Source organism: Drosophila obscura, unplaced genomic scaffold (genome assembly GCF_018151105.1).
Source record: "Drosophila obscura isolate BZ-5 IFL unplaced genomic scaffold, ASM1815110v1 contig_1, whole genome shotgun sequence".
In the NCBI taxonomy this organism is placed as follows: domain Eukaryota; kingdom Metazoa; phylum Arthropoda; class Insecta; order Diptera; family Drosophilidae; genus Drosophila; species Drosophila obscura.
In genome coordinates, this window is record NW_024542679.1 from 1,754,503 (window position 1) to 1,775,696 (window position 21,194).

At 45.4% G+C, this 21,194-nt stretch overlaps 1 protein-coding gene across 1 annotated transcript in view; it reads right to left on the reverse strand.

Moving 5' to 3' along the window:
* Positions 1 to 3,480: 3,480 nt before the first annotated feature.
* The window catches only part of LOC111069573 (histone-lysine N-methyltransferase 2D), a 44,588-nt gene continuing 26,874 nt past the window's right edge, over positions 3,481 to 21,194 (reverse strand). Inside the window, exons 2-6 of the mRNA XM_041594079.1 lie at positions 15,314 to 16,126; positions 15,105 to 15,245; positions 11,163 to 11,228; positions 9,167 to 10,346; positions 3,481 to 9,122 (exon numbers count right to left, since the gene is read on the reverse strand). Of these exons, the coding sequence (XP_041450013.1) occupies positions 5,888 to 9,122; positions 9,167 to 10,346; positions 11,163 to 11,228; positions 15,105 to 15,245; positions 15,314 to 16,126 (5,435 nt within the window). The 3' untranslated portion in view covers positions 3,481 to 5,887. The remainder of the gene's footprint in view (positions 9,123 to 9,166; positions 10,347 to 11,162; positions 11,229 to 15,104; positions 15,246 to 15,313; positions 16,127 to 21,194) is intronic.

A 21,194-nucleotide genomic window follows, 5' to 3' on the forward strand; every position in this document is an offset into this window, starting at 1 on the left:
AATTTTCACGCCCAAAACCAAAATCGAGAAAGACAATGGGGGAAGGCGGGTGCCGAGTGCCGCTGCCGCCTGGAGCTATGTATATGGCGGTGGCATGGCGTCGCAAAACGCTTTATTTGACAAAGTAATTAACTCTGAATAATGCGCATGGAAATTGCCGTCAAGTGGCCTATAACTTGTCGGGCTCGGAATATTTTACCTTGTTAATCAAATGGTAAGTTGAGAAAAATAATAATCGCTAGGGCAGGGGAGCTAGCTTTGACCAATCAATTGATATCGATCAGGCGGAATAACAAGTGTAAGAAGTTCTCACCAACTAAATGGAATGTTGGCAGAGGCAAAAAGAGCAACCGTTTTAACGGTTAACGTTTTAACGCACTCACATATGTATGTACTTTGGTTATGACCGAAAATTCGTTATAGTTTTCGCTCTCGCTCTCATACCCGTCTACTAGTACACCTGTATGTGTTTGCGTGTGTGAGTGTCCAAGAGGTGTATGTAGTTTCTGCACTTAAGCGAGCTTGGCAGCTAATTAAAATTAGCACAGCTGAAAAGAACAGCCTCTCTTTCTTATTTGTCTCACTTACATTACACAACGAATATCCTTAGCCACAAGAAACAGAAAATAAAGAGAGTTCTAGACGCTGCGCAGACAATTATAGATTTTATACCTTTTCCAATTTTGATTCACAGTAAATGTATCCGCACTCTTGCGGGCACCAGATAAACACATATATTGTTTATTTTTCACTTATTTTTTTAAATAATTTTGCTCTATCAATATTACACGCGACACAAACAAATAATATATGAAACGCACTCTTTTTCTTCTATGCATCTTCTTTTCTCTCTTTGCTCTCTTAGGAAAAGAACGAGGGCTGCACACGCAACTGATCGTTTTCAGGGCTGCGCACATAAAGTTTTTTAGAATTGTGCAGGGTATAGTAATTAGCAGGGTTTGAGACTTAGTAGCAATGACTAATCAGCAGCTTAGATAGGTATAATCTAAGAAACTATTTTGCTGAGTTGTAAGTAATAATCACTCAGTCATATTTCATTAATCTTGACTTAAGCACCTTCACACCTTGCCAAATGAAAGCATAATTCGCCCCACCTTCTCAGCTCTCATTACTTGCGGTCTCACTACGGTTTGCGCTCTTTCTCCTTCACTCTCACATATTTACATTCAAAGGATCCCGTTACTTGCGTTCTGCCGCGCTCTCTTGCATATAGTGCGTATGCTTTAGTTTTTGTTTTTGCTTTGCTCTTGGACAACCGTTACTGTTTGCTTTTGTTTGTTGAACTGAAATCAGCTAATCCGACTTTAAATTAATATATCAGTATCATGATGTGAGCCAGGGAATATTAAGTAGAAGGTAAAACAGTGCAGAGTCAAAGTGTAGAGGAAGAGTTCCGCCTAGATCTGGGGAAGATTGCAAAAACGAAAAACTGTACCCAGACCACTTCAGAGACGACAACTCTAACTGGGGGTAAAAAGGAGATTTTAAACCAATTACCAGCTCTGATGGAGACTTTAAGTTATAAAATAATCTTAGAAAAGAAGGCCCCCGAGCCCGGCCTTGGCCAACTTGTTGCTGGACGATGTCAAGAGACAAAAGCCATGGGAAAATATGCACATTGCGTGGGTCGTTTAATGTTTCGGCCACAGAGAAACACGAAGCCCCTATTGAAGTTCCATAGGACTTGGTCTAATATATTTATCTGCTAAAGTTTCGCAAGTTAGTTGTGAAATCGAATGATTTCCTACACAAAATGGAATCGCATCGCACACTCCAAACAAATTTACGAAAATAAATCTCAATTTGGTCGCCTCGACTGCTTGTTGCCGGTCACTCCTCGTTGTGTGGTGTGTCTCGGGGTCTCCCTCTCCATTTGTAGCGCAGCTCGAACACAATTAGAGGAGCCATGGCCGCACAGGGCTCCAATGACAAGGACCTGGACGTTGATGGTGGCCTGGGCGTGGGCGTTGGCGTTGGCGTTGGTGTCGGTATGAGCGTGAGCGTGAGCGTGGGGCAGGGTGAAACTTTTCGCTTTGGTAAGCAACTGACGCCATTTTAATAACGCAAATTACAGTCAGCGTTTGTATAAATTTAGTTCGCTGTGGGTGGCGGCGGCGTGTGCGGGTGGGGTTTGTTTGAGTGGGTAAATGGAGCGACACAGGCAGGGCTGTGGGGTGGGGTGGGGGAGTGGCAACTGTTGCTGTCACATATTGCAGCTGTTGTGAAAGGTTGTTTACGCCGTGGTGCCATCAACAATGGCGAAAAACAACTCTAAATAGATGCATAATTTTCTATGGATATGAACGAGCTATTCAAGCTAATGGTAAAGGACTAATTAAAGGATATGAATATAGTTATGACTGCTTTGAATTGAGTTTAATCCTTCCATGACCATTGATTGTCCTTCTCAAAGGCATCGCATAAATGGGACAAATTAAATTGCCAACAAAAGCTGATTGCCCCAAACAGGACACACAATGGGTGCAGTGGCTTACAGGGAGCTCTCGGGCAGTCCATTATCAAAGGATATACACACAGATACATACATACATACAACTGAAGAGTCGCCGATTGTCTCTGTGTGTGTGTGTGGCATGATTCGGACAGCAAAGCACAGCAGGAGGCAGCCGCCGACTGCCTGCCTGCCTGCCTGTCTTTCTCCTGTCGCTCCTTCTCTATATCTCTGTCTGTCTGTCTGCCTGTCTGTGTGGGCCTCGAGCCGTGTGGCATAGCCATAACGCTTGGCAGCAGTCCAACTACGAAATATCCAACAATTGTTGCCATAGCTACTGCTACTGCCACTCCTGCTGCTGCTGCTGCAATTTTGCTTCATATTGTTTGCTGATTTCGTTTCGGTTCTAAAAATAAACAACTAGGATTGAAGAGGTGGCTGCCACCCGACACCACCCACCTCTTACCACCCACAGACAGTGGGTTCCTTGCCACACCGCCCACCAATCAAGCAATGGCTGCTTTCGCTAATGATAAGCCTTGTTTTGTTGCTCCTGTTGTGGGCGGTGACTGCCCCACAAAATCATTATGATTACGTATTATACAAATACTCGTACTCCCATTGATTTTAATTTGAATGTGGAAATTATCCTTTCGACTGTTGTTCTGTGTTTTGTGTTGGAGCCTAATGCGCTTAAATGCGTAATTATGATGCTCCAGAGAGCATTAAGCCACAGAGGGAGCCAATCGGTTAAATAAATAGGAAAAAGGAACTCTAGCTTTGGGGGTGAATATATTATAAAAACTCCTGACGATGTATCGTTTGTATAACCAGTTCCTAAATTACCAGGATATATGTATATATAGGGATATAGTTTGGATCAAATTTGGTTAAAGTGTGAGAGATAGTCGTGCCCTTATATGAGCTACTTTTCTGCCTGTAAAATCCATTGCAAAGCCCTCCATGAATTACATCAAAGAGCGAAACAAAACAAATTTTGAGTATTATTTTTTTTGGAAAAATGAATAAGGTTTTTATTTACGCATTAAATTCTTGCACATGTGCACAGTTATCTTCAATATATATGTATATATAAGTATATCGGTATATCACTTGTTATGTAATTATAGGCTTTAAGTCCTTTTTTTTTAGATTTATTTTCTGATTTCATTTTTGTTGTTTCTCAAAATAATTACACATACGAGTAGTTTATGACGTGATTGAGTTTTATTCTGTATTGTATTTAAATGAATTTCTCTTTTAAACGCAACGCACAAAAAAATAGCTCAAGCCAACATTAAATTAGATATAGTATGTATGTATTTATTTATTTAATTAATTAAGATTTAGAATTAATCAAACAATAAGTTTAGTTTTTAATGGTAATTAAGATTGCTGCTAACAATAAAACATATTGTATTTATTAAATTAATTCATGAATTCATGTTGTTATAATGGAAACGTTTTTCTCTAAGCTTTTCTCATTTGAAGCCAGCGTCAATGATTGAATAATTAATAATCATATAGTACGAATAAGAGTACTTTAGCATAGTATGAGTTAAGTATTCAAATATGAATAGAGTAATTAGAGTGGATTATTGCAGATGTAAACGAGTGTCAAATGTTTCGGAGAATGAGAAGTGGAGATGTGTACGTGTACGTGTGTGTGTGTGTGTTTTTGTTTGTGTGTGTGGATGCCCGGCTAGAGACTAGATCTAAAACGTAGACGTACGATATATGTATGTATGTAATTCGCTTATATAAAAATATATATTTATACTTATAGAAATATGGGGTTTGTGGTTTTAATTTTTGCAATTTTTAATTGTTTAATTGTGTTTGTTGGTTGTCACTCGTTTTCCTCCTTGAAATGTTTCCATTGCTTAACTCATATTATATATTTATTGTAATTTATTTTATTGAGCACAACACTCAAATATATGTCCGAATGCTTGGCATGCCCTCCATTTACATTTACATTTACTACAAAATACACTTAGCCGAAAGGGGTGCGTGGGGGGTCTGGTTTTATTGGGGTTTACAATTACAATTCCGAACTGCCTTAAAAAACTGCTAGAAATGTGCGTTAAGTACACGCCGCTTTTGGGATCGAAACCCCAAGAAATATGTTTGCCTTAAGTTTACGTTTCATAAAATTTGAATTAGAATTAATTTAAGTAACGGAATTCGCTGAATGCAAACAAAAAGATATATATATATTTTTTTTTTTCAATATATATTTTCGCTAATTGGTTTAAAAGGCTTGCCCAAAAATTGTTTTTAAAATTTAAATTTAGATTGGTGTTTTGTGTTGCTTCGACTATATTTTTAAAGGCTTTTTCTTTCCTTGCAGGAAATACTTATCAAATTTTTAATTTCATAATTTCGCGTTTTAACTAAAAATAAGCCTGGCTCTTCCATAAGCCTTAAATAATTTAAAATTCATTTCATTTTAAATAGAACTTAAAACAAAATTACTGAATGTGTTTTCACTTGGTTGTGTGTGTGGGGAAGTGGCGGGATTCTCATATGATTTTATATGATCTGTGTTTTTTGTTTTGTTTTGTTTTTGTAGTTTGGGTTTGGGGTTTTGGGTTTTCTTTGCCATTTCCTGGTTCCTCGCTCTCATTCATGCTTTGTCTTCCGCTCTTCCATTCGCATTCTTTCTCGCTCGCTCGCTCGCTCGCTCACTGTGTGTCTATTAGCTTTCTTGTTTGTTTTGTTTTTAGTTGGTTAGATTTTCACTCGCATTATTTTCAGATTGGAATGACCTTCATTAGAAACATGTACTTTTTCTTTCGTTTTCTTTATCAATCTTTACAATATCATTATCATTTTGTTGTTTTTTTTTTGTTTGTTTTGTGTATTTTTTTTTTAATGGTTTTGGCTTACGTTTTATGATAAGTTTTTATGCTTTTCTAAATGGTTGTTTTGGCTGTTTTTCTTTCTTTTTGCTGTATTTGTTGCTTATTTAGGAAAGGGTGCGAAATTATGGTATGGTGTTTTTTTTTCTTTTCTTTTCTTTTTGTGTGTGGAGTGTCACTCCCCGGCAATTTTGCTTGGCTTTGTTTTTCTTTTGGTTTTTGTCGTTTCTTCTTTTTTTTTGTTTTCTTGGAAATAGTAAAGTTTCGAAATTTCAACTGACGTTCAAATGTTTTAAATGCATTTAGAAAATAAATAGGATTTTGTATGTGTGTGTGTGTTGGTGTGTGTGTGTGTATTGGTGTGTATTTCGTGTTGTTTGGTTGTGTTGTATGCTTCGAAAATTGCTTCGAATTCTTCAGGAATTATATTTTGAGAAAAAAAAATGTGAGCACCACGCTGGATTGTGTGTTTTTTGATTTGACACGGAACGAAGAAAATCTTTTGGGGGTTGGAGGAAAATCCGCATGAAAGTGCTCTGCTCCTGCGGCATCAGACAGTGAAATCCCCGGCTGCCCAGTTCATCTTGTAGTCATCCATATTGAACAGATCAAAGATATCGCCGCTGGCATTGAACGCATCCACAGCCCCGCCGCCAGAGTCGCCCAAGACACCGCCACCGCCTCCGCTCACGCCATTGCTCGCCATGCTCGTCGTCGTCGTCGACGGTGACGAGTACTCTCCTCCGTGCGATCCCGCCTGTGGCTGTGTGACGGCCTGCATGAAGGAATTCAGGGTGCTCTCAAAGTCATCGCAGTCCATGGGCGTGCCATTGAAGTGGCTGTTCGACGAGTGACTGCTGGAGTCGACAGTTCCATTGCAGTGGCCATGGGGACTGTTGCCATTGCCACCCGTCACATGCTGACTGAGCTGAGCCACAAAGCTATCCGCATCAAAGTCCACATCGGCACCTGGATTGTTGTTCAGCAGCACGCTGTCCGGGCTGCTGGCGTCGAGCAGCTCGTGGATGCACGGCTGCAGGCTGGGGTTGAGATCGCGTCGCAGGCTGTTGTTGTTGGCCCCCTTGGGGTTGGGTGTGCAGTAGGTGTTCGAGTCGTCGCCCATGTCCATCTCGAGCTGCTGCGACATCAGCTCCAGCAGCTCGTACTCGTCAAAGTGATTCAGCTTGGCGTCCGGACTGTTGGGCTTCTCGCTGCCGCTGTGGCTGCTTTTTGGCGGCGTGCTGGGCGGGGGCGTGGCATGATGCTGCTCCAGGAAGATGTCCAGCGTCTTGGCCACGCTCTCGGCATCGATGGAAGTCGTGTCCGGCTGCAGGGGCGATCCCATATCGATATTCTCGATGAAACCGTGCGGCGTGTGCTGCTGGCCACTGCCGAAGCTCACGTGCGAGTCATTGGTGTCCATGGCCATGTCCAGCGTGGCCACAGCCGACTGGGGTGTGGGCGGTGCCTCCAGCTTGGGCACCAGTGGCACAATGCTGGCTCCCCCCGCTGCTGTGGTCGGAGTGGCGGCTCCATTGAACATGGACAACTCAGGCAGGGGCGTCAGCGGCGTAATTGGCTCGAGGGCCGCGCTTTCTGGCAGCTCACCCTGCTTGATGAGAATTTCTAAGACATCGCTGACCTGTTCGGACTTGATGCCCGTCGACTTGCGCTTCACCTGGTTGCTCAGCGGAGCTGGAGCGGGCACGGGCAGCGCCAACGGCGGTGCTGGCGACTGCACAGGCTCCTCTTTGATCTTTACAAGCGGCACCAGTCCGTTGAGAGCTGCTGCCTTGCTGGCAGCCAGCTGCTTGGTGGCCTCCTCATACTGTGGCGGCGGTGCTGTCGTGGGTTTGATGTCCAGTTGGATGAGTTGCTGCTGCTGCGGGTGCTGCTGTTGCTGCTGTTGCTGGAAGTGCGACTGTTGCAGCTGCTGCAGTTGCTGCTGCGTGATAATAGATTTGGCTTCGATGGGAAACACAATGCTGGGCAGGGAGTTTGTGCGTTGGTGTCCATTCAGCAGCTTCTTGGCGGGCACAGCAGCAGCTCCTGGTGCTCCTGCTCCTGCTGCTGCTGTGGTGGCGGTGAGGCTGATATTTCCAAGCGTGTGGGCCGTCATATGCTGATCGTTGAGTCCCACAAGGAAGATGGTCTGATTCCCCTCGTTCCACAGCAGGCCCACATTGTTGTGGTGTGGCGTGGCTGCTGCTCCTCCTCCTGCTCCCGCTGTCAGCGGTTTGGTTGCCTGCAGGATTGTTGCAGTCGTTGTGACTGCTGTGGGCCCGGTGGCAGCAGCATGGGATTTCTTGGCCTGGTTCTTGGCTGGAGCATTGCTTATATGATTGTTGTTGGTCTGGTTGTTGGTGTTGTTGAATGGAATGAGTACAGTTTGTGTCTTTTGCGTGAGCAGGCGCACCTGTTGCTGCTGTTGCTGGTGTTGTTGCTGTTGCTGCTGCTGTTGTTGCTGCTGCTGCTGCTGTTGTTGCTGCTGCTGCTGTTGGAGTACCGCCTGCTGTTGCTGCTGTGCGGCTGCTGCAGCCGCTGCCTTCTGCTTCTGTATTTTGGCCTCCAGCTGCTGCTTTACCACCATCTTCTGGCTGATTGGCGGCGGCGGCTGGTTGGGATTCGTGGCAATGTTGCTGCTGTTGCTGCTGGGGGCGTGCGAAGGCTTTTTGGCCTGCTGTTGGACTCCATTGATCTTAGAAGCACTCGCTGCTGTCGCCTTCACCGTCACCTTGGCCGGTATGCTGCTTGTCTTTTCCACGTGATGTTGCAGCTGCTGCTGCTGCTGCTGCTGCTGTGGCATCACCGTCAGCGTCTGCTGTGGCCCCCCATTCGATGTTGTTGTGGTGATCAGGGTGATCTGCTGTGGCGGCATTGCATTTACCACCGTCTGATGCTGTTGCTGCTGCTGCCGCTGGCGTATCTGCTGTAGTTCCAGCTGCGAGCGCTGCAGTTGACGCTGCAGTTCGTCGATCTTTCGCTGCTGCTCTCGTAGCAACTCTTCGTTGGTCAGGATGATCGTGGCAGTCTGTGGCTGCTGTGGCAGTATCGCCATGGGGTGCGCAGTGTCCATCTGCTGCTGCTGCTGCTGCACCACATCCATCTGCTCGTGCTCCATGCTGGCATCGGACACCAACATGGCCGGTGGAGGGTTGCTGGTATCCATTGCATCGCTGATTGTGATCACCTCCGTTGTATTGGCGGCAGGAGTAGGCGCTGCATTGCTCTCCAGCGGCTCCAGTGGCAGGTAAGGCTTCAGCCGTTCAATTAAATGCGGCTTTGGTCCGGATACTGGCAGATTGCGGCGTTTGAGGTGCTGCTTCAGGTCGGACACCTTCATCTTCTCCAGCCGCGTTATGTCCGTGATGCAGGCACTGCTGGTGGTAGCGTTGGACTCTGCGTAGCTGGTGGCCGGACTGGGCGGTATGGAGGAGCTGACGGACAGCGCTGGCGAGGGCAGTGGCGGTGGATGCTGCACAATCACTGGCGGCAGCACAACAGCAGCAACTGGTGCCTGCTGTTGTTGCTGCTGATGCTGCTGCTGCTGCTGATGGTGGTGGTGCGGTGTGGCTATCAGCGACAGCATGGGCGGTGTGGGTGTGGCCGCTGGCGTGGGCGTGCTCAGCATGGCAGCATCACCAAAGTTCAGGGGAGCTCCGCCCGCACTGCTCGTGATGGATATGGTATTCGGTAGGCTGATCGGAGCCGGAATCGGTGCCGTTTGAGAGGAGGCCAAAGCCGGCACTGTCTTGGTCGTCACCGTGATGCTGTTGTTGTTGTTGCTGGCCGTTGAGGGCGGAGCCGGGGAGGACGCTGCTGCCGCTGCCGCTGCGCTGCTGCTGCTGCTGCATTGGACGACGGCAGTATGGACTGATTCTTGTTGAGGTTATCCAGATACTTGAGCAAGCAGTTCTGCTGCTCCAACATCAGCTGGTAGGAGGTCTCCTCCGGCTGCGTCTGATCCACCTTCTGGCCGGCGGCACTCGGCGGACCCTTGTACTCGTGGAATTTAATGGTGCGCGCCTTGGACACCGGCTTGGACTTGGACTTTTTGCGATTCTTGTCCTTGCCGGGGGCATCCGACTTCATGGAAACGGGTTGCAGATGCAGGCGGGTGATCGCTGGCGGCGGCGGTGAGGCAATGGAAGACAGCGGACTCAATGTGGAGGTGCTGCTGGAGGCCAGGGAGCAGGGCGACGCAAGCATGGGCATGGGCAGGAACTGATTGGCAACTCCCGGACTGGCCGTGGGTCCGGCCACGCTCTGGCAGAGCTCCTCGAACAGATTGGCCGTCTCCGCCTTGACCTTCACGATGCTGGCCATCGGCAGTGGCGGCGGTGGAGGCGGTGGCGGTGGCACAGGCGCTGGCAGCACCATTGACTTCAGCTGTTGCTGCTGCTGCTGGATGATCTGCGGCGTTGTAACCATCAACTGGCCACCACTACTGGCCGTTGGCATTGTCAGGGCCATCGTCACAATTCCTGCGGAGGCAGCGGCCGCCTGCAACACATCCGTGGGTGGTGTGGGTGTGGGTGCCGCTGCCAGCGGCATGGGTGTCACGACCATGGCCTCATCGAGACGTGGCGGCGTCTGTCGTGTGTCGCTCTCGGAGCTGAGGGAGTCCTCATCGAAGGTCACATAGCTGTGCGGATGCTGGGGCCGCGTGAGCAGCCCCTCGCTGGTGGCCTTGAACGAGACGAGGCCCTCCTTCACGATCTTCTCGATGGGCTTCTCCGTGTGCAGGATGTTCTTCTTGATCAGCTCCAGGGGCCCCGGACGGTGCTGGATCTGCGAATTGAGGTGGTCGGCGAGGCGCGCCTTCTTCAGCATGCGCTGCTTCTCCGCCAGACTCGGATCGATGTGGCACTCATCCTCCTCGAGTATGTGACGCCGCTCCAGATCCTCGCGATTGGGCCGCTGCTGGATTTTGGCCTTCAGCAGATCGCTGGTCTTGGCGCGTTCCAGTTGCTTGCATTGTTCGTGGATGGCGGGCGAGGTTTTCAGAGCTATTTTTGTTTTTGTTTGTAAAATATAAAGAAAGAAATTAAATTAAATAATACAAAAATAAAGCTCTTTAAGCTATCTGCCCAGAAGGATAAGGGTCAGCTGAGTGACTCTCTCGCCAGGAAAGAAGTGAACAGCTTTTCCTGGAAAGCAGAAACTTTCCGAGGAATATAAACAATCTTTCATCGTAGCAGTCTATTGTCTGTTTATGCTCCAATTTGAAGAGAGTTTTAGCGCTGAGTAGATACACTTTTATTTGTTTAAAGCCCCTCCAATGATGAGGTGGGTGTATCTTCAATGCATTTTTGAATAACTAAATAAAATAATCCCTCATTTTCTTTGGTGCTCCTGCCTCAAGTATTCTATTCCCCCCCGCCCCATTTGAATGCTGCAAACTTTGGCTACGGATATTATTTTTTTTGTCTCTGGAAAATCTATCATTTAAATTCAAATTTACTTTCACTTTCGCTGGCCTTCGAGAGCTTTGAATTAGTTTGTAAATTTGCGTATTTTTGCTGGATTCCTCCTTCAGGACAGAGGACCTCTCTCTCTCTCTCTCTCTCTTTGTCACGCTTTCCCTTCCTATCTTTCTACTGTCATTTTTTTGATTTAGCTTCTTCCGTTTTCGTTTCATTTTGAGGGCTGCGCATAAATTTGAAAGCCATTCAAATGAAATATATTTGCATATCCTTTTTGGTCGAAAAGCAGATGCTTTGAGCCAAATAAGTGGGGTTAATGCGGATTTTATCGATCTGCGGACTAGCGGTTAAGAGATTCCCTTCACCCCCTCACCAGCCCTCATCGACCGTAGTACTTACATGGTATGATGCCCTGTTCGACCAGCTGCGAGTGGGGTCGTCGCACCATGAGCTTCACTTTGAGCGCTGCAAAAAGCAGAAATATATATAGATATTAAAATATAGTAGGAACATTCAACAAGTTACAAACCCAAACACAAATCATACATAAATTATCGCAGAACAATGCCAGAGATCAAAAAAACATAGAACAGCCATAAAATAGCTGGCGGCAGGGGGAAAAATCTACTCGTAGATAATTTCTGCTGGGATGAACAAAAAACTTTTCCGCCTTTTCCTTTCGATAGCATTTTGACAATGAGGCGCACGCAATAAATGTCGAGCCCACAAAAACACACAAAAGCCAGCTGCAAATGGGCCAAAAAACGAGAACAAAAAAAAAATTGCATGGACAGGAAAAAAAAAACGAAAAGGAAAACTTTTTAATATCTTTATGTGCGGGCGATTATGGTGTGAAGAGTGCGTATACATAAATACATACATACATACATATCTACATATATTTGGCCAGGAACTTTCGAGAGAGTAGAAAGTTTGTGCGTTTGCAAATTAAATATTTAAGCCAGAAGAAGAGACAGGAGCAAAAAAAAAAACGAAAGGGCCTAAGGAACCAACGAGCAGTAGGTCTGGCCCTACCCCCTGGGGCGTATGCGTAATAATCTGATTAGATTCCCACTGCTTTTCGGCTTGACTAAATGACAGATTGATGTCAATTAACTTTGGCGACGGCTGCCACTCGAAGAGGCACACACACACAGACACACACCCACCCACAAAAATGAAGGAAGTGGCTGTAGGAAAATCGTATTGATTACGCTGGCTGGATTTCACTTAAGATCCAATTTCAATTATAAACGAAAACTGTAGCCAAAATTAATCAATTGATGGGGCATTAGTCGCCCCTTCGTTCGTTCATTAGCTCCCAAAATGGATGCCTTAAATGCTAAAGCTGCCGCTGCCGCTGCTGCTGCTGCTGCTGCTGCATTTCGGTAATGTAATGTTATTCTGGTTCATGCTTTGGCATATTAAGCATACGACCTGTTTTCACAAATAACATTATCTTCAATTAGCATTCAGGACAGAGCAGAACAGAGCACTGGCGCAGGGGCAGGAGCAGAGCACAAAATGTTTCACAAAATGACCAACCAGCCATATAATTAAAATGAAATAATGCGAATTACGCACAAAGCAGGGTCTTAGAGGATCTACAGGGATGAAGGAGTATCCAGAAATGAAATGTTAACACAAAAAAAAAAATATACACATGGGGAATATGGTAGCTGGTATTCCTTTTGTGGCTTGGGTGCCGGATGCAAATGCATTTACAGACCCTTTTTGGCCCTGGCCTGCGGTTTCCTGTGTAGTACTCGTACAGCATTATTTTTCTCTGCAGCAGCAAAGTAAAATGGGTTAGCTGGGCGCTGTGCGCTGTGCGCATATTTCTGTGACAAGCAGCAGACACCTAAAAACGAACGAACTGAACACTTGACGCCACAACAAAGTCGACATCAAAGTGACGATGACGTTATTAAAGTAATTTAGGCTCTTTGTCGGAAATCATCATAAAAAACAAAGAGTCAAGAGAGCTGCCAAGGCGCGTAATTGTCTCAGACGGAACGGCACAGTGGCAGAACGGCAGCTGTTGACTGAACGGGACGGGCGGGCGCCCAGCCCGATTTTACGATTGAAGTGTGCCACACAAAAATGTACGCAAAAAAAAAAACAAAAAAGAAGGCAAGGCAACAGCAAAAAAACTAAAAATCCAAGGTTGCCGAATCGTTTGATACTCTTTGCCGCAGAGCATATGTTAAGCATCTGCTTGCAATCGTAATACCCTCGGCAGCAAAAAGGGTATACAAAATTCCAAGAAGCTCAGCTCTTGTTTTTGTTTACAATTCTGCCAGTGCGAAAATATTTTGGCCATGTAACAAACACACAAAGGGGACTCCTACCCAATGACGACACACTGTCGCTCTCCTTGAGAAATTAATTATGCGCGAAATTTGATTTTTCTTCTCTTTTTTTTTTGTGTCTGCTTTGGCTGTTAAATCTTCCGATACTTCTGTTTACGTTTCACGTGGGCCGCAATTGATAAAAACAATAGCATAAATTCCAAATTAAACACATAAAAGTTAAGGCAATAAAATTGTGTAGACATTTTCTCCACCTACAAGAAATTTTCTTTTCTTTTCTTGTTCGCATTGTTTGCGGTTAGACGGCTGGGCGGGGCGGGGCGGGCCCCTCCCTTCTATGTGAGCAGACTCCGAGAGGGTCTCCCCTCCCCACACGCGAAAGCTGACCGAAAGACGAAGGTCAGGTAAACAATTGTTAAAAGAGAGAGAAAAGCAGCACATAAAGAGAGAACGAGAGTGGGACGAGAGAGACTAACAGATACGAGTATATAGATATACATACATATATTGTATTATAAAATCGATTACGTGATCAAACGATGGCGTCTTTTTTTGCCCATCATCAGTGCTAGGAAAATGAATGAAATTGCAGCCAGAGCGCCACACACAGTGGGCTAAATAAGAACGAAATTTGACAGTAAAACATTACACATTTTTGGAGACATTAATAACATTTTTTAGAAAATGTAGTTTTCCTTTCCAACAAATATCTATATACATATGTATATTCAACGGTTCTCTTTGGATCTACTGTAACCTTCTAAGGTTAACATAGTTTCCATTCACACAAAAAAAGCGGCCCTGGTGTCATAATTTAAATGCTTTTGTTAGCTAGCCACAGCCACTGTGCCCCAAAGAGGCCTTGCTGCAACTGCGGCTCCTAAATCAGCAGCCTCTTTTCTCCTCTCTCTGCCCCCTCTTGGTGTCTTCTGGGGATCGCGTGCATCGTGTTTATTTGTCAAAACATTTTGCAGCACCACCGACACGGACACGGACACCGACACCGCCACTGCCACTGCTATCGACGCCCCATCATTGACTGTGTGTGTGTGTGTGTGTGTGTGTGTTGGCCATGTGTTTATAATAAATTTGTTGGCAAAATGTTTACACCCAAAACTGTGGACTGTGTGGCAGTGGCAGCTTTCTAGCTGGTGGTTGCGGCTAAATATGCAGTTTATTGTTAGATAACTTTTTGGGCGCCTGCCGGAAACATTTTGCCAGCCTGCCTGCCTCTGCCCCATTCTCACATTCTCCCATTTTGTTTTTTTTTATTTGTCAGTTTTTGGCTTGAAAAAAAAAACCATGCAAATTCATAAATATGTTTGAAACCTTTTGTCAGGGTCAGGCAGCGTGTGAACTTCTTTCGGTTTGTTGGCATTTCCGGTTAGCCCCAACAACAACAACAACAACGAAAATGCCATGCAAGTGATGCAGGCGACACGAGCTGTCAAAACTATTAGCGAGTATGCATCCGCCATCTCATCCCATGCCACAGACAGACAGACAGACAAACACACACATGAAATCCAATGGCTCGACACACGGCTGTCATCTTTTTGGCCATTCAAAATTAATAAGAATATTTCTCTTCACTCGAGAAAATGCCAAACGAAAATATGTAGGCCAGCGAGGGAAAAACTGTTGACAAAATAGAGAACAATTTTCAGTCTATGAATGGGTTCCCGCTGCGATGCCGAATGCCCCAAGTGCCTGCCTGTTGCGCCTGTGACAGCTTCATTAAAACTTGTTGTAAATGCGGGGAAAACGCTCTCTAGACGGTGATGCTTCTGCTGCTTGCTTGCTGATGCTGCTGCTGCTGCTGCTGATGATGATGGGGAAGCAGCATTTATGACTAACCAAAAACCAATGGCATAGGCACACACACAAAACCAAAATGACAAATGCCAAACAGCCGCCACAAGATGGTTCTTTTGGGCGTGGGCGTAGACTCTGATCTAGGGCCCAACAAACAGTGCTCTTCTCCTCTGCCATTCAGCATTCCGAATTCAGTCTGTTTGGGGCTACTCACATTCTTTGTTCTTGTCCATGGCTGGCTGCAGGGGACTGGAATCAACGATGGCCTTTGGCGGCGATTGTCTGGCATCGTAGCAGTCCGAATTGTTGCCATCATCGCTGCTGCCCAGAAATGTAGCATGCAGTCGCTGCTCACCTGGAAAACACACACAATGAGAAACGCTAATGAAAAGGATACCGTCCAAACAGAAGTCGGCGACTTACCCTCTGACATATCGTCGTAGGCCTCGTGCAGCAATATGATATCCTGAAAGGAGTGCTGCAAGGCCTTGCCACTGAGCCTGGTGGCCAGCAGACCGCTGCAGGCGGCGTTCGAGATTAGCTCTACGGTGGTCAGTGGCGATGTGGATATGGTGGCCAGCAGCGAGGAGCTGCCGCTGCCACTGCCACTGCTGCCGCTACCGCTACCGTTGCTGCAACCGCTGCTGCCACTGCTCAGGCTGTGCAACGAGGCGGACTTCACCAGTTGGCCCACCTTCTGGCAGCTGTTGCTGTTGCCGTTGTGCGTCTTCTGGGTGGCCTTGAGCGTCCGTGCCAGCCCCTTGGTGGGCGACGTGGATGTGGATTTGTTGTGGAAGCGGCTCGCCGTCGCTGCACCACCCCCACTGGAGTGGGAGCTGCAACTGCTGCTGCTGCTGCAGCTGCTCAGGCTGCTGCTGTTGGACTTCTTTGAGCAATTGGAGCTAATGGAGGAAGCAGGCGATGCGGAGCTCGAGCTGTGGCTCAATATCGCTGTCTGTTGATGCTGCTGCTGCTGCTGCTGTTGGAGTGTATGATTGTTGTTGCTGCTGGCGATCTTCGTGTCTATGGTAATGGGTATGACACTGTGGCTGGCCACCAATTGGTGCTGATGGTGCTTATGGTGCAGCTGCAACTGCTGTTTGCTGGCTGCTGCTACTGCAGCACCCGTGCTGCTCTGAAACCAACTGGGAAAATTACCCTTGAGCGTGTCAAATAGATCCTGATCGAGCGTTAAACGCCACGATGCAGGTCCTCCGTCCACGCTGTGCGTAGACTCTGAAAAAAGATGAAAAGAAAATTTGGTTTGCGATTAGTATATTGTGGTGTTTTTTTTACGGTTATGTTTAATATATTAATAAATCTATAATTAATATTGAATTTATCTTTTAAATGTAGGAACGTGTTTACTAAACCAGCTTTCTCCCTTCCAAAATAACAACAAACTTTAATGAGTCGGAGATTTGCAGAATAAAGGGTGTCTTTGTGATCGCGAAGGCCCAACTGTATAGCAATAAGATAAGATCAAAATAAAGAGAAAGAAACTACGCAGCAAAAAAGATTGTTTTTGGTTATTCCTTATGCTTATTTACTGAGAGCGAAAGTTTTTGTTGTTGTTGTTTTTGCTGAGAGAGCAAACGCAGGTGGTCGCACTGTAGCTCAAGCTTAATGCAAGTCCCTTGTATTTGCTGAGAGCAAGGTCTGCGAGAGAGAGATAGCGTCTTCGTCTCAGCCGAGTGTGGCGCATTGTTGTTCTGTAGGGAGCAAGTTTGCGGAGCAGCTCGCAAGGGAGTTTAACATGATCGGACATGATCGAAAGAGAGATGACAAAAATGAACTTACACACATGTAAATACAAGAATCGAAGCAGCTGGGAATCGGAAGCCGAGAGTACCAGCTTACTGTTGTTTGGTTCTCAGAGAGTGCAATGGCACAAAGCTTTGGCGAGAGAGTGTAGCATTGCGTGAGAGGAGCAAAGCTCGTAGGTAAAATGCAGATCAAGAGATAAGACAATTGCGACGGCAGTGCAGCTCCAGTGAAAATACACGAACAAACATAAACCAGAACTGAGCTGCAGGTTTACACTGTACACCTAATTTCATTAGGATTTTTTATTAGTTTGAAATTAAATTAATTAAATATGCCCTCTCTTGAGTCTTTCACTTTCTATCTATTCTATCTGTATGCTCTTTGTTTTTCCATCTCTTTTAACACATTTATTTATTCAAATGCTTCACCCTTTGGTGGCACAGAGCAGGCAACTCTTCCTCTTGTGTGCTAGTTATTTATGCTAAACACTAAACGCTGCCAAGTAACCTAGTTTGTGGCACCACCAACCAACCCATACAGCCCATCCGCCCCCCTCCTGTTTGGGGGGCATAGAAAACATAGCAAAGCGCGTAATTTGTATTTATTTAACAAATTATTTTCAACATCTCTTCAGTATCTCTCTCTCTCTTTTTGTTTCTTTCTTTGTATCTCTCTCTCTCCCTCTTTGTGTTGCTTTCTTTGTATCTCTCTCTCTCTTTATTCTAGATTCCCTTCTCTGTTTACGCGTTGGCCGAATCGAGTATTTCTCCGAGTTTTAATGGCAAGTTTTTACTCGAAAATATCGTTGAATGGGATGCATATCGAAAAGTGCAAATAAAATGATTCGCAATGAAATGCCGCCTATGCGGCATGATTTAACTGGTGGCGACAGTAATGCGAATTGCGACGAAAAATCTTGGCACTTGGCACTCCGCCGCCGCATTGGGCATTGCATCATGCTATCATTGCCCCAAAGCGGACATTCCCAGACACCCCACAACTTATGCAATAATCTTTATTTTAGCCACTATTTCGGGGGGGTATAAATAGGTGGTCGGTTTAGAACCTTTATAGAGTACCAACCCAGACATTAGACTCTGATGGGGCGGACAGACGGAATGACATGCACTTGTCAAATGTTTTTCTTTTTTTTTCGGTTATTTTTGGCAAATGTTCTTTTTGGCTTTTTCCTTCCACTTTGATTGTTATTTCTGTTTCTGTACGGAGCTTAAAAAGGTTCTGCATACATTGTTATTGCGGCTATTAATACCCTGTAGAGGACAGCGGCAGCTGTTTCTCCTCCCCCCCCTCCTCAACACACTGTAAGCTGCTGTGACGTGGGCGAGCGCTGTGACACTTTCATGCTTTCAGTTTTCTGTTTTTCTGCTCTGTCGTTTGTTGATTTAAACTAAATTTGAAATCGCAATGCAAATAAATAGATAAATATGCCATTCTCTGTGCCGCTGTTGCTGCTGCTGCTGCTGCCGCTTCTGTTGCTGTTGCATTTATTGGTCATTAAAGCAGAGCGCCAACAAACCAAACAAACATGCACCACGCGACGCGACGCCACCCACCGAAACACACACAATCACACGCCTTTGCTTGCAGCATAGCTTTGATGCTTGTTGCCCCATTCTATGTGCATGGTGGCGCGACATGTTGTCCACACGCAGGCACATGGCCTGAGACCGTGCCACCAAAGCCATTGCCAATTCTATTTTTGTGTCAGCCAACAGCCAGCAGCAGCAGCAGCAGCAGCAGCAGCGAATGCAAGTGGTTTCTCTTGGCCACAACACACACTCGTCTTCAACTTTCAGGGGCTGCATACAAGTGGCAGGGGCACAGGCGGCAGGGGGGCAGGCGGCAGGAGACAACAACGCCTTGGCCATTACAATTTGTCACTGCTTGCATGAAACCATGACAAAACAATAGAAAACACACAGAAAGGAAATGAGAGTGAAAACCTAATGGTACGTGAAAAAAGAACAAACCAAAGGGTGGGTCTAAATACAGCGGAAACATTAATATTCTACGAATAATATTTTATATTTTAATATTTTATTCAATAGAGAAATTATGGCGAGCCTCGTTGCTATTAAGGATTTAACAATCAAGGGAAGGATAAATATCAAACGTTTGTTGATGAATCAATAGAGAAAACATACACACTCCCACAGATACAGAGAGAAAGAGTGGCGGAGTGGAGGAGAGAATGGGAGATGCAGAGAGAAAGTGTAGAGGTGAGAGTGGGCGAGTGGGAGAGACAGGTGTACTTTCAGTTAAAGGAAAAGGCTTCGAGGCGTTGACAAAACTATAAACTTGAAGGCATGACAGCATCAGCTCTGCTCTGCCCCCGTTCTGCAGATATACACACAAGGGTTGAGGTTCAGTCAATTGGAACAGTTGTAAAACCAAGAAAATACAGCTATCTATGGAAGTACAGCCCAGTGGATACCCTGGAATATATATGATAACTATAGAAGCTATAGTAAATAGTGTTCCAATATGATATGAGAGCGTTCCAAATGATACTTGCACGAAAGCATCTTCTCACGATTATCTGCTCTTGAAATTACTTGCTTTCTTTTCTGGTTCAAAATCATATTGACCCCTTGAACAGGGAATCATAAAGGACTTGTAGCACTCAGCACTTAGTTTGATTTCATGGGCAAGGAGCAGGGGAGGCCCATGGCCCAAGGACTAAGGAGGCTCCATGACCAAAACTAATCATTCAGTGGCCGTAGCGGAAGTTCAGGCGGAAGTTGTAGCACATTCCATTCCTCACCTACAAAAGTGAAAGTGTGTGTGTGTGTGTGTGTGTTTGAGTCTATATATATTTATGTGTGTGTGTGGCATCGTTACTTCCAGAGCAAACATCAATTATGTATGGGGCTGGGCACGGTGGCACGGTGGCATGGTGGCATGGAATAGTGTAGATGCCAGGAGCCATACACGAATCAACGCGCCGCAAAGTATGCTACAACATTGAGGTCGCTTTGTGCCCCCAGCACCTACCACCTGCTGCTGGGTGTGCTTGGGTGGTGTGTGGCAAGACGCAACTTCCCTTTTTTTGGGGGGCAGGACACACAGAGGAAACAGGATGCTGTTAACGTTACAATTCAACATAATCGATGCTTGTCGTACGAGTGTGCTCGCATTTAACCTGGCAATTTGTCGGCTGCTGCATAAACATTCAGTTTTATTTGCAGTTTATCTTCTGGCCCTTCCTTGCCGATAAATCAAAAAGTGAACACTGCAAGAAACCCACCCACCTGCCTGCCTGCCTGCCTGCCCGCCTGTGCCATTTGTCTAGTCACGTGCCAAATTTATTGCTCATCAAATGAAAGAAACGATGGCATTTAATTATTAAAAAAAAAAAAAAACACAAACGTGCTATCCACTGACTTCTTTGGCCCCGCACCAGCTTCAAATCGTGACCACTGCAAAAAAAAAAAAAAAATAGAAGAAAACTGCAATCGAAGTGATGCGACATTTACATATTCATTTGAATGCCAATAACAGCTGCAGCAGCAGCAGCAGCAGCAGCAGCAGCAACAGCAGCAACATCGCTGCTGACAGCTTCGACAAGCGCAAACGAAAGGAGGATTATGCAAGCGCCATGAATACCAGACAAAAAATAGAGAGAGATAGAGAGAAAGAAAGAACAGCAGAATAGCAAAACAACATAGAAAGAACAAATTCAAATGTATCCGAACAACAAATACTCGGTAGCCCCAGTGCCATGTGTCGCTGTCGCTGGTTGGGTGGGTGGCTGGGTGGGTGTAGTGTACGCTACGATACTCGTGGGTAATCCGCTGGGGTACAATGTGTATAAGGCTGCAAATTGAAACGTATATTTGTAAACAATACGCAGACGTCATAGACAAAAACCAAAAACCCATTTAGATGCGCGCGGGGGCAAAAAAAAAAATACAACACACGTACTCGTACTCGTACATAGTACATCCAGCGAAACAGAATAGAAAAATACACCATAAAAATAACAAGAATGAAAGTATTGAGTTTTGGCTAACCGAAGATACAGATACTCTAGCAGATATGCGGGGGTGCATGGGAAACAAAGATAAATTGATGGTTAAAAATATAGATTCAAGCTGCTTGCACGCAGATTTAAATAAATAAATCTGCAAAAATAGAAGACATGACTTCTGGAGGAGCGTCGCTGCCTCATTACGTAAATGAAAGAGAGAAAATATAGAGATCGAAATCCTGTTCCCTAATAGCAGCAACAATCCTTCCTTTTCTTTGCCCTTTTTCAAATCAGTATTCATAAACATAATACCCTTACTCAAAAGGGTATACTCAAATGAAAAGTACTTTTCGCCAGAGCTAAGAAATCGTTTGGCGATTGCCAAGCAAATGACTGAATGGAGCTCGCTGTACTGTGCTCTAGCCGCGTTTCATTTCATTTCATTTTGGTCATAATGCTGGAAACGTGTTTTTCCACTCGTACCACAGCGCAGTCATCGAAATATACAATACATATATAATATATATGTACATACATATATATGTA